General features: G+C 39.9%; 1 protein-coding gene across 1 annotated transcript in view; it reads left to right on the top strand.

Moving 5' to 3' along the window:
• Positions 1–12,059, top strand: part of CLYBL (citramalyl-CoA lyase) — a 141,060-nt gene that overhangs the window by 104,008 nt on the left and 24,993 nt on the right. Inside the window, exon 3 of the mRNA XM_054380829.1 lies at positions 9,278–9,466. Within this exon, the coding sequence (XP_054236804.1) occupies positions 9,278–9,466 (189 nt within the window). The remainder of the gene's footprint in view (positions 1–9,277; positions 9,467–12,059) is intronic.

Genomic DNA, 12,059 nt, shown 5'->3' on the forward strand with positions numbered 1-12,059 from the left:
ATTAAAAAATAATACCATTGAAGAAAAGCTTAGGGAAAGAAATGCCACAAGTTCCAGTAATTTTTTCCACTGCAATCAGGAATATCTAATTGAGGAACTTAAAACAGTTTTAAAGAACAAAAGTAAACAGTTAAGATTTCTTGTCTCTACATGTCTTTAAAGATGTGTATTGCATTGTAACAGTACAAAACACGTATTAGTTTTGTACCAAATCCATAGAACAGGCAGAGGGGATATTTAACCTAGAAAAGCACCACCTTCTCAGGTCCCACTTTCAAACTGGAGAAAAGCCTCTGTTCCTTTAACAGTGATCATAGGTCTTGACAAGGAAAATTCATATTGTGAGGTTTGGTTTAGACTACAGAAAACAAGTGAAGTAATTTCTAAAAGGTCCTTACTCCTTGCCATGAATAGATTAGTCATGGAGTTAATATTTTATATGAGGGCTCAATCTCTGCCTCAGCTAGTCACTGTTGATGCGGGGACATGTGGGACATGGTGTTCTGGTGCTTTTTTCCCTCCCCCACTTTGGGGGCATGGGGGTGGAAAGAAGAGATTGCAGTTGCTTTTATACTGCTGCTTGTCTTTCAAGGACTTTGCCAAGAGTGAACAGCTATCACTACTGGGCTTCATCACGTCATTAGGAGCATCTCTGAAAATGCTGCCTACATGAGGTGCTAAAACCTGCATTTGGGGTGGAGTGGGATGTTTGGATTCCTCACCCCAGTCATCTGTCCAAGTGGCATCTCTATCAGAAGCCTTTCTGGTAAAGAAAGAAGAATAATTTCTAGCAAAATTCAGCATAGTCAGGTGGGTCTTTGTTAAGGCAAGCACTGGCTGAGAAATACATGTATAAAACAAGTTTGCTTTGCAGGAAGGCAAGAATTCAGTCAATTTAGTGTGAAACTTGTTAGATCAAAGTTTCCTGTGTGAACATCCCTATGGAGAACTATCTGTTCACTGCCCTTGGCATCTACTTCTTTCAAGCTTCTAAACTTGAAAACATCTAGAACTATACTCATGCTCACCCATGGAAGTAATTACCAAAGTTATGGGACTACTCCTGCAATGCTAAATGCATCTGATCCAAGGAGATATCCCTGGTGCCCTCTTCTAGAGGGGCAGAGAGGCTGATGTCCACATTGCATACAGGCAAACCTCTAGACCGGACTGACTGCAGTGACAGACACATAGCACATGGTTCTGGGGCTCCCTATGACACAGAGTGGTGCTTTGGTGAACCTACAGTGTGACTGGTTTTCTGGGTGTCTTTTATTCAGTTCCAGCAGCTGAAATATGAGAAGTGTGTCACATCAACGTGGGGGAGGTTAACCTTTAGCTAAGGCTATGTGTGCATGCCCTGGCACACAGCAAAATGGCATTTGTGAGTGCTTGAAGTTTGTATCTTGCTGGAGCACCATCACAGGACTCAGCAGTGTGGAGGCAGATGAATTTGGTGCAGTCCTGGCCCTGCTGCTATTTGGATGTGATGCCTGGAGAGATCCTTCTCTAAAACCATGCCTGTGTTTTGGTTTGGAGGAAATAGATGATTCACTCTCCCAAAGGAGAGCCTGGATGTAAATGAGAAGTTGTGGCTTGTGGGCAGTTGGAGACAAAGACCTTCAGGTGAAGCTGAGAGCTAAGTTATCTGATGGTATAGATTTTCTCAGAGGGACTATAAACAGAAATTGATATTAATGGCATGATTTCTGAAGGGCTTGCAGCACTGCATGACATAATCTGTGCTTTTAAAAAAATGCCTATGAGATTAAAATATTTAGGAAGTTCTTTTCTAGATGGTGCAAGAATCCACCTGATGGGAGAACTTCTTGGTGTGCTTTGCTCAGTGTAAGACACTTAAGTGACTGGTTAGTGTCAAAAATCCCATGCTAAACTTGTTGCATGTAAACACATGCATCTACAGGGTGACACCACTTAGCTTTAAAATATAAATTAAAAATGAAGATAGGAGAGCTTTTTTGCACAACCATTATTTTACTGTGGACAGGATCTGTAAACACTTAGGCTTAGAGAGTTCTGTGGGGTTTTGCTCGCATTACAGAATATTAATTTCCTAATTTATCAAGACAGATAAAGTACTTCATGAAAACTGTGATGAGAGCTGTGGTTCATCAGTGTTCTTTACAATATTGACAAACATGCACAGTTGTTTCAAGTTTTCTCTTTGAAACACCAAGTTTTATTGGGACTGCAGGTGAAATGGGAAAAGTTCCTTCCAGAAATGAGTAAGGATGAAGGAAGCCATGGCACGACTGATCTGATTTTTCACAATGCCTTCTTCGTTCCTAGGGGCTTCTGAGCTGCTTGGAGCAGGCGCTGGCTCTCTGGCCAGTAGTTTTCTTTCTGATGAACCTTTTTTTTTTTTTGCCTGTGGTTTGCTTTCAACATTCCACATTGTTTAATGTTTACCTCGTTTGGTTTTAATTTTTTTCCCCCAAGTAATTTATTAAATAAATGAGGCAGTAATTAAACAACACTTCTGATGATACCCATTTGCAAATCTTCAAAACATTTGATCCCTATCTCACTTAGAATCACCATGCCTGAAATCAGCCACTGAATGGGGATTGATAGTTTGAGAAAGCAGATGTATTTTTGCTGGACACCAATGTAATTTATTATCAGCATTAACAAAAAGATGCATTTATGAAAGTAATACATGGATACTGAAATGTATACATTTTCCATAATAACTTATTACCTTGTGCCAAGTAAATATACTTCAAACTAGAACATTTTAAATTGAAAATAAGCATAATATATGGTTACATTCATGTGCCAGATGAAAGAAACATCTAGCCTTTGTTTTTATTGATACGTGTGCTCTCATTTCATCATGCAGCAGCTCATTTGGACTGTCCAGGAAGACTAATTAACACTAATGCTTCTAAAGCATTTTCATTTGTGATGCTAATCTGTCACAAAACCAAAAGCATCCTCAGAAAGCCAGGGAAAAAAAGTAAAGAGGCTGGATCTTGCAGCCAGCTTAAATTAGTGTTAGCTTGATTTGTCTTAATTGAAAGGTTGTTTACATCTCTTTTGTAAGTGTTTATAAAAGTTGGCAGACAGAAGAATAGCTGCCTACGTACAGGAACAAAATTTTCTTTTATCGAAGCTGTATATAGGACTAGCATTACAAAACCTTTTGAAATGTTTCTGTACACATAGTCTTAAGGTATAAGCCTATCTCTGTGTTTATGTATATACACACACACACACACACTATGCTGTATTATTTTTGCTACTGAGGTATTTACGCTCAGTCCTCACGTTACATGAATATTTCTATGTGCCAATTCATTACAGCAGCCTACTGGCCTCTGTGTAAACTTACATGGGATGCATGCAAGCTGGGAAAGCATCTTAAACACAACTTGTAAAAATGTCTTTCTCTTGCACTAGCATGTACATCCACATATCCCCCAGCTCAGCAGAAGTGCTCACATAGCTGAGCACCACTGAATTTTTAGTGGGATTCACAAGGGTCCTGGACTGCTGGTTGGGTGGACCTCAGGTTCTTGTTTTGAGGTTCCCCACCTTTACAGCATTCCAGGACAGGCCAGTAATCAAGTAAAGAAATTGCCCAACTCTGATACTGTTGGATAGACCCCATCTAGTATCTTCAAGATCCACATTGTCCACACTGGTAGAGGCAGGGAGAGGCTTGCTAAGCTTACATGGCAGCAAGCAGCTCCCAGCTATTAATGAACAGCTTTTAGAGATCTTGTCCTTTAAAAATACAGGATAAATATTGTTGATAGGTGCACTGATGTGTTCCTTGACCTTAAATGAAATTCTAGGAAAATGGGCAAAGAAATTAAGATTCCTCAGCAGAGCATAATTAAATTGCAGCTCAGTTCATAGTGCTGACCACCAAAGTTTGCTTCATTTTTGTGTTGCTAGACCATGTAGTGCGTGTAAAGACAATTAGCAGAGCAGAGAGAAAAGCAGCAGATGCTAGAGATGCACAGAATTAGATGACTCATTATGTCATGAAGAATCTCTCAGAAAAGTGAAAAGGTTGGTATAAAAAAAGAAAAGGCTTGAGTAGACAATTATGAAAGAAAGAAGGTTTCAGGAATGAGTAGTGGAAAAACCAAGAGTCTTGCAATGCTCTAAAATGTGTGTATTCCTGAACTGCAGAGGAGAAACACTGCATGATGGAAACTCTATTATTCTTCCTCCCCATGCCTGCCCCTTCTTTTCTTTAGGATTACATGGTGGGCTTGCCATGTTCCTTGTTCAACCAAAAGAAAATATGTTTTAAAACTTCCTAAATTTTTTACAAATCCTCAACTGAGTATCTGCTCAAATATAACTATAAGAAATCATTTAAGAACCACTTCCTGAAGGCTTTATGATATATGCATGTTGTACAATCCATTTTTCAGCCTAACAAGACTAAGTAGAAATAGGTATTTGCCATTTCAGATATTTATTCTCACGAGTACCTGATGCGTGTAAGCTGGAAGGCAGGTCTTGTGCACCAAGCACCTCCTGTTCTCAGAAACACTCTGCTCCCTAATTACAGTTCTCTTTGTTTCCTCACAAACAAATGCAATTTGTCTTCCCTTTTGTCAATCTCATCTACGCATTTGAAACTAAATCAAGTATCATTCTGTATGGCATGACTTCAGTGACAGAGAATTAAGCATGTAAAAAATGTCAGGCTTTCCTCCTGCAGAAACTCAGATTTGCCCCAAAAGTGCTGTGGGTATATATGTGTGCTCCTGCAAAACCTTATTTAAGAGACACAATCACAGAACATGCACTAATACAAATGACAAAAAATTCAGTGATGTCAAGTCTGTAAACAAACCACTCCAGGGAAGTAACATTAACACGTAATTGTATGTTTTTACCGTGTCAGACCTGTCACAAAAAATAACTTGAATTGTGATTACAGTAATTAATTTTTCCTCTGCCAATTGAAACATGAAAACTTATTATGGCAATGAGGATGATAGATTCTGGCCTGCCATTTTAGCACATTGCATACTTACATTTCCATATGAAGCAGTATTACCAAAAGATGTTAACAGGGGGAAATCTATACATAAATATAGCTTTGAGTGTAGCCACTATCTTTACATTAAGATACATTGAGGAAAAAAAAGAGGGGGAGTGGGGTGTGGAGGAAGGGAGAGCAGATAAGACTAGGCAAGAAAGATAAAGGCCAAACAGAGATTTTGTCCCTAAAATCAGGCAGGTCTGGAAAACAGTGCTGGGAAACTGGTTTGTATGGTATTGTACCAGTTTGAAAAGAAAGAATAAAATGCAATTTGTCTGTCTGCTGTTGCAGTCTCCAAAATTATGTTAATCTGACCATCTTTGCTTTGTTTCTGCTGTATAAACACTGTGTCCAGGGTGAGTGTGTGCCCAAGCTTCCAGCTCAGTGGTATTCCTTCTGTTTTGAAGCAGAAATTTTTATGTCTTGACATGTAACTCAGAGGAAAAAAAACGCAGGGGGAGGGGGCGGTGGGAAGGTATAGGGAAAAGGTACGGATTCAATTGGTAGGACAATATGGTAACACTGCTACCAAAGGCACCTATTTAAGTGCACCTATACTCTGTAGCTTTATAAATAAGCCTGAGGGACACCCTGTTTGCCACCACCCCTTTTCCCTGAGTCTTGCACTCTGCCTGCCTGATCCCATCCGACAGTAGAGCTGATACCGCACTAATCCCCGCAAGTTTGGGACTAATGAACTAACTGCTGGGCTGCCGCCACGGAGCTTGGTCCCAAACTATACTGTACTTCACACTCGATTTATTCTCCAGATGGCGAGACTGCGCAGCCCCGCCGTGAGGGACCACCTCTTCCACTGGAGTGTAAAAGTGGACGGATGTTGTTTTCTTTGCAGATTTGATAATTCAGAGCTAGGAACTTGTGAGGGTGATTACTTATTAGGTTTAATGGGTGCCAATCGAGCTGACAATACATGTATTCTCATCTTTAATTTCAGTGTCTGTGTGACTGTGTGAGAGCGGATTTGTCAGTGATGTTGCGTCACTGAAACCTTTATCTTCTCCAGTTGGCGTAGCTGTGTGTGATAATGAACATCTTCCTGTGTCCTCCTTAGAGTCAAACAGAAGGGATGCTAAAGTAGCCACCCTGACAAGCATTTTTTTCCTAGTGGGTTTTCCAGCATGAGTTGCAAAATTAATGTATTTTAATAATATAACTGTTTACCATGAAGGTCTCTGTTGTCTTTATCTCTTGTTTGGTTTGATAAAGATCCCAACCTAGGTGGGACTCAATGGGGATACAACCATCCCAAGCTACCTGGGAATGGAATTGTTTATTTAACAATCAGATTTGTTGCTTTATCAGCTATTCATTCATGACAGAGTATTATCCCACATTGTCATTCTCATGTGAAGAAAAGGGTAGATAATTTCTTTCACTGTTCCTTAACGATTCTAGTTTAACTGTCCTTGGCAGGAACTTTACATAGTGTTTGGAAAACATATTTATTCTTGCATCTATGACTATAAAGTCATTATTGTGTCAAGGACTACTTTTCTCTCTGATTTCACAATGTTGAAGTAGTTTATCTAGCTTGACATTTCAGCTTTTGTGTGGATCCTACAATAAACATAGCATCTACGTTTCTGTGTGTAATAAGGCAGAAAGGGCTCTCCCCCTTTCCTCCATGTTTTTATTACATTTAGTCAAAGGTTTTAGTACATTGTTTTATTTACCCATGAAATGTTTTATTGGAAGCCTGGCTGAGGACCTGATACACCCCACTAACATCAATGGGATTTTCTCTATTATAGGAAGGGTAGGCACCCAGTCAGCCTCTTCATGAGCTCTGCCTTTGGCAACCAGGTCCTCTCAGCTTGTCCTACAATTAAAAATGTAAATTGAATCCTGATGTGGAAACTCTAGTGACTAGAAGTATTTTGTCATGGAAAAGAAACATTTCCATTCCTGGGGTATCTAGGCAGACAGATCTAAAACATAGTGGTTCTAAGAAAATGAATCAATTCTCAACCCAACAGATGGCATGGGTGTGTTAACTAACATAGCAACATATTTTCTATTAAAATATGGGGGAAAAACCAACCCCCTCCCCATGTTTGTTGGTTGGTATAAATTCAGTGAAGTTGTTGGTTATTTTTGGGATACGTACCAGAGGGCTGCACATTTAGTTTATGTAAATTGATAACAGCAACAGCCTGTTAATAAGTGTTTTGTATGGAAATATACCTAGAAAGACACGATCTGTCTTTTTTGGGAAGGGAGTTTGCAGCCTGAGGAGAAAAATAGCTAATGAGATGGTCTACTGCTCATTATTGTACTCTGAAAAAAATCATAACGATTTAGGCTGTAAGTTTGCTAGAGATGTGCCTTGAGTTGGAATTGGATGCTGCCTTAGTGGATAATTTGGGGAGATCTTTCTTTTGCAAATTGGATCAGTGTGTGCTGAAACGGTGATAATCTGACTTTAATTAAAAGCACAAATTGGTTTGGAGTGTGTTTTTAAGCTACCCTTCTGTATCACATCCAGAAACTTTTAGCCCAGCCCTAGAAACCTATTACCCCTGGTCTGAGAAGGAAAACGTAGGGGATTTGTATTACCCAGTATTGGCATCATATGGTTTGGTTTCCCTAATTCAGGACCATTTCAGATGGCTGTGCTCTGGAGCTGTCTTCCAGCTGGACATGTTTTTAGTGAAGTGCATGCATCTTTGTGTGGCTTTCCTAATGGCCCCAGTCAGAGTCCATTCACAGCAGTTCGAACATTTTGGGTCGTATTTTCCAGAGATTACCTCTGAACGTGCCCCTCGATCGCGGCACAGGGATGCGTACATGTGCGCCCTGTTCCCGTCTGCCCGATTAACGGGCATATGCTCCCAGCCTTCTAGTAGCCCCAAGCTGAAGGCTGTTTGCTTCAGATTTCATTAACTTTCTGCTTCATTATTCCTTCCTTTTAACCAGTTAGGGCCATCACTTACTTTTCTCTAAACTTACCCTAATTATCAGGGGTCCCAGCCCTGTAAATCAGTACACTGCAGAGCTGTCTTAAACTGGCCTGGGAAACTCTGTTCTGATCAGACCTGACAACTGTAAGCTACTGTTCCTTCACACTGTTTAACTCAGACCACATTGGGAAACCGCCTCTGCTCCTCTCACCGGCAGAGATCTGCAGCCGTCTGGTTTAAATCTACTGTCATGTGCTCTCTTGCTGATTGGTATTAGCCTGGATATTAATCTTTGATTAATTTTTGTTTCCACTTTTTTCCCCTTGAGTTTACCCATTTTCTTGAAAAGCATCTCCATTCAGCAACTGTATATTGTTAAAGTCATTCCTGAACCTCTGTGAGTCAGGAGCCTTAAAATTTTATTAGCCTCATAAAAACTCTTCACAAATGAAATTACTTTTGATAAGTGTGCATTTCGACAATGCAAATTTGTTAGGGGCAGTTGGTGAGAGGGAGGAATTTGGGGTTGAAATCACAGTTGGCAGGAAGCAGGGAGCCCAGCACCCTCCTTCCCCTCACTTATTCTTCTCCGGGCCAAGAAACACGTTTCATTTCAGAAAAGCATGCGAGTACTCTTCATGCAAATCAACTATTAAACAGATTTGTAAATCTACATTCACAGAAGCAGCGATCAGCCATGGGAAGCACATGTCTTTGGAGACTTCATTTTGTGCCAGCAGGAGAACAGCTTTTTATGCGGTTCAGGAAAAATCTCCAAGTTATTTTGGCGGTGTTTTCATATACGAGTTGTGAACTCTGCCACAGGCTTTAATAAACTTCAGATACTTGGGGAAAAGGAAGACTTATGTAGCAAAATCAAAGAAGCATATGTACATCTGTGCTAACTGACATGCAGGCAAAATTAATTATTTTATTCAAATTTAATATGCCATTTTTGTGAGTGCAGACTGTTAGTGCAACATGTTGTGGACAGTATAAAGATTTGTGTTTGATAGGCATGTTCAGCACTAGTGGACACAAAAGTCTTGTTATCTACAAGTGGTAGTGTAGAAATACTTAGACATAAAACCTGAGCGTTTCATTTACTAATTATAAAGCAACGAGGAAGGTAAAATTGTGAGGTGCTGGTAATGGCTGCTTCAATAAAAGTCCAAGAATAACAGACATTCTAGGGACACCAATATGCTGGCTGGCTAGCTTTTTTCTCATGTCGTTTCAACAGCTTTTTCGCTCTGTGCCCTTTTCTGCCGACAGAAAATACGCTTTCTTTTTCTTTTCTTGTGCCTCTAAACATATATTGTAGAGAGAAGCAAGAATGACCATTGTGAAAACCCTTGATGAATTTGACTTTGGCCAGGCTGAAAAGTGTGTTAGGATAAACTCCGTGTCCAGTGGTCTTGCAGAAGAAGATCTAGAGGTGCTTTTGCAGTCCAAGACCCTTCCTTCAAGCATGATGCTGCCAAAGGTTGAAAGTGTTGAAGAAATAAAATGGGTAAGTACTAACAACACCGTAGTTTTTAACTGAAGCTGCTGGGCCAAGTTCACACATAGAAATGAGTAACTCTGAGTTATGAGGAAGGTTGTAAACATCATATAGTGTTGTTGCTTGGCTAAGATAGTTGAAAAATGCATCCATTTAAATGTTTATAAAAAGCATACACGGAACACTTTGCTTTTATAAAGAAAACTAAATTTATTTCTCCCATGGTCAACAAAGAACCAGAGTTTGCTCTCAAAAAGAGAAACAGAAGTGTCTGACTCTTCTCTTACTTTCCTAGCAAGCAAACTGACTGTCTCTGTCCATGAACCTTAGCTGCATACATTGTAAGCAGGAGATGGGGAAACCATGTTAGCAACATATGAAAAAATGAGTTGGGGGGAAGGTCACTCCTTGGGGCAACTGGAGGAACAAACAGGAAGCTTTTAACTAGTGTTTTTAATTAGCACAGATATTATTTCCTGAACAGTTCTCTATTTCTTCCTTTTTAATTGCTGACAGGTGTGTTTGTATTTCACGACTGACTTTTCAGCCAATAAAATCCTGAAATGTAAATGGTTGGCATGTCAAATTACTTAAGAAAACTTTGAAATAGGCCTAATTATGCTATAATTGTTTAAATTGTCAAGAAAGGGGGATGTTTGTTTAGAATATACCATTATTGCTGTAACATGCCAGTAAAGGAATAATGCTTAATTATTCACTTCTATATTTTTGAAAACCGCTAGCCCAGCAACTAGCATGAGTGCAAGCTGTGATGAAAGGCAGGCAGATGTATTAGGATCTATTTTAATCTCAGCGTCTAACCTTGATCAAACCACTGAGATCAGGCATGAGTGTACAATGGAGCAAATATGCTGGGTACGTGACAAGCCCCATCCGTTCTGTGGCACTGTCCCTTTGGCCTCTGAGGCTCTTGATAGAAGGTACACCATCCCCTTCCACCAACATTTAATTAAATTAACCCGAGTATACCTCTCAGGGTTTACAGCCCTGTAAGTGTTAGACGTAACTTGTCAGTAATGAATATTCATGATTCCAAAATGGCAGGACCCTTGCTGCCACCAAGTAGGTTTTGCAAGGATGTGGGATGCAGATGCTCTTTGTCCCCTCATCCCCTTCCACCTTTCCTCTTACTAACTCTGATTTCTGTCATGGAAAACAGGCCAAACCACAACAACTTCTGCCTCATGGTCCACCTTTTGTGTCCCTTCCACTTTGCCCAACCTTTGCACACAAAGAGCATGCTTTGCTTAATACTGCAGCTTTCTCTTCCCAATCCTCCCAAAAATTCACTCCAGCATGATTTTTCAGCCTCCCAGAAGCTGTTTATTTCCCCACACACATATCTCCCCCCCTCCTTCATTTTTATTTATGTGCAGCAGAAAACCTGGAGGCTGATGCACAACTAAAAGATGGGCTTACTTGTTTTCTTTTGTGTGAGAATCTCTTGCTTTCCTTTTGTCCCTAGTGTGGGTACTTGTTTGACTGGCATGGCTTATTGGACTATAACAAGCGTAACTCTCCCTCCTTTGTGGTGGGACAATTCTCCCACAAATCCCAACCAGTGTGCATTCTTCCCGACACACTATTGGGTGTGCACTGGAATTGAAAGAATTGCTGAGGCCTTGCTACTTCATCCCCTCCCCAGGCTTTGTGGGTTTTTTTTCTCTCCGCCTTCTTTTTTTTTCCCCCCTTTCTCCCTGAAATGAACACTTTACTGGGCCGGAAACATTTAATCGTCTCCTTTTGAGGAAAAAATAAATTAATTGAAACTTCTCCACTCGTTACCTTTTGTATTGGTGTTTATTGCAAATTTTTTTTAAGAGAGAGGAAGAGGGACAATTTAATTAAATGTGCTTTCTTCGTTGTTGTTTTATTGTTTATCTTCAAAACAAAAGATAGCAGAAAATCCCAGGAGTGTGACTTTTAAAATATTTCAAAACAAAAGAAGAGCTCTGCTGCTTTAACTTGTACCTAAAATGTAAACACAGTAGCAGTTTTTACCTTATTTTTTTTTGTTTTTCCTCCTTAGAAAATAAAAATCATATTGGGGTCTTAAGAATAGATGCTGATGCCATTGTATTACCTCATTTTCTCCATTTTCCTGGATGAAGTTTACTGCTTTATGTCACTATAGTACCTTCTATACTGTATGCTTGCATGTGTGAATTACATTGATTACTAATTTTTAACTCCTTGCACATTTTGGGTGGAATTCTCTTCTCCAAAGAAAAGTTACTGAGAGGGCCACAGTGATGATGCAAAGCAAGGATGGGAAGGGCAGAATTCTTCATCGAAGAAATCTGTGGTTTATTTTGGCCTAATTGTAAAGTTACTGCAAATTGCTGGAAAGCTTTTTTTTTTTTTTTTCCAAGATCTGGGTGATTAGATTTTCCTTCTTTTGGGGAGGGGTGGTGGAGGGAAGCTAAAAGGGGAAATAACACCTCTAATCCAGCTTCTGGTAAATAGGCTGCCAGCTTTTAAAATGAGTTTCCTTTCTATTAGTCAGAATATTATGCTAAGCCTTAAGCATTAGTTTTTTATGTTGCCATAGCAGCCTTATTCCTGCAGGGTTGTGACCTGC

The sequence above is a fragment of the Indicator indicator genome, chromosome 1 (genome assembly GCF_027791375.1).
Source record: "Indicator indicator isolate 239-I01 chromosome 1, UM_Iind_1.1, whole genome shotgun sequence".
NCBI lineage: Eukaryota > Metazoa > Chordata > Aves > Piciformes > Indicatoridae > Indicator > Indicator indicator.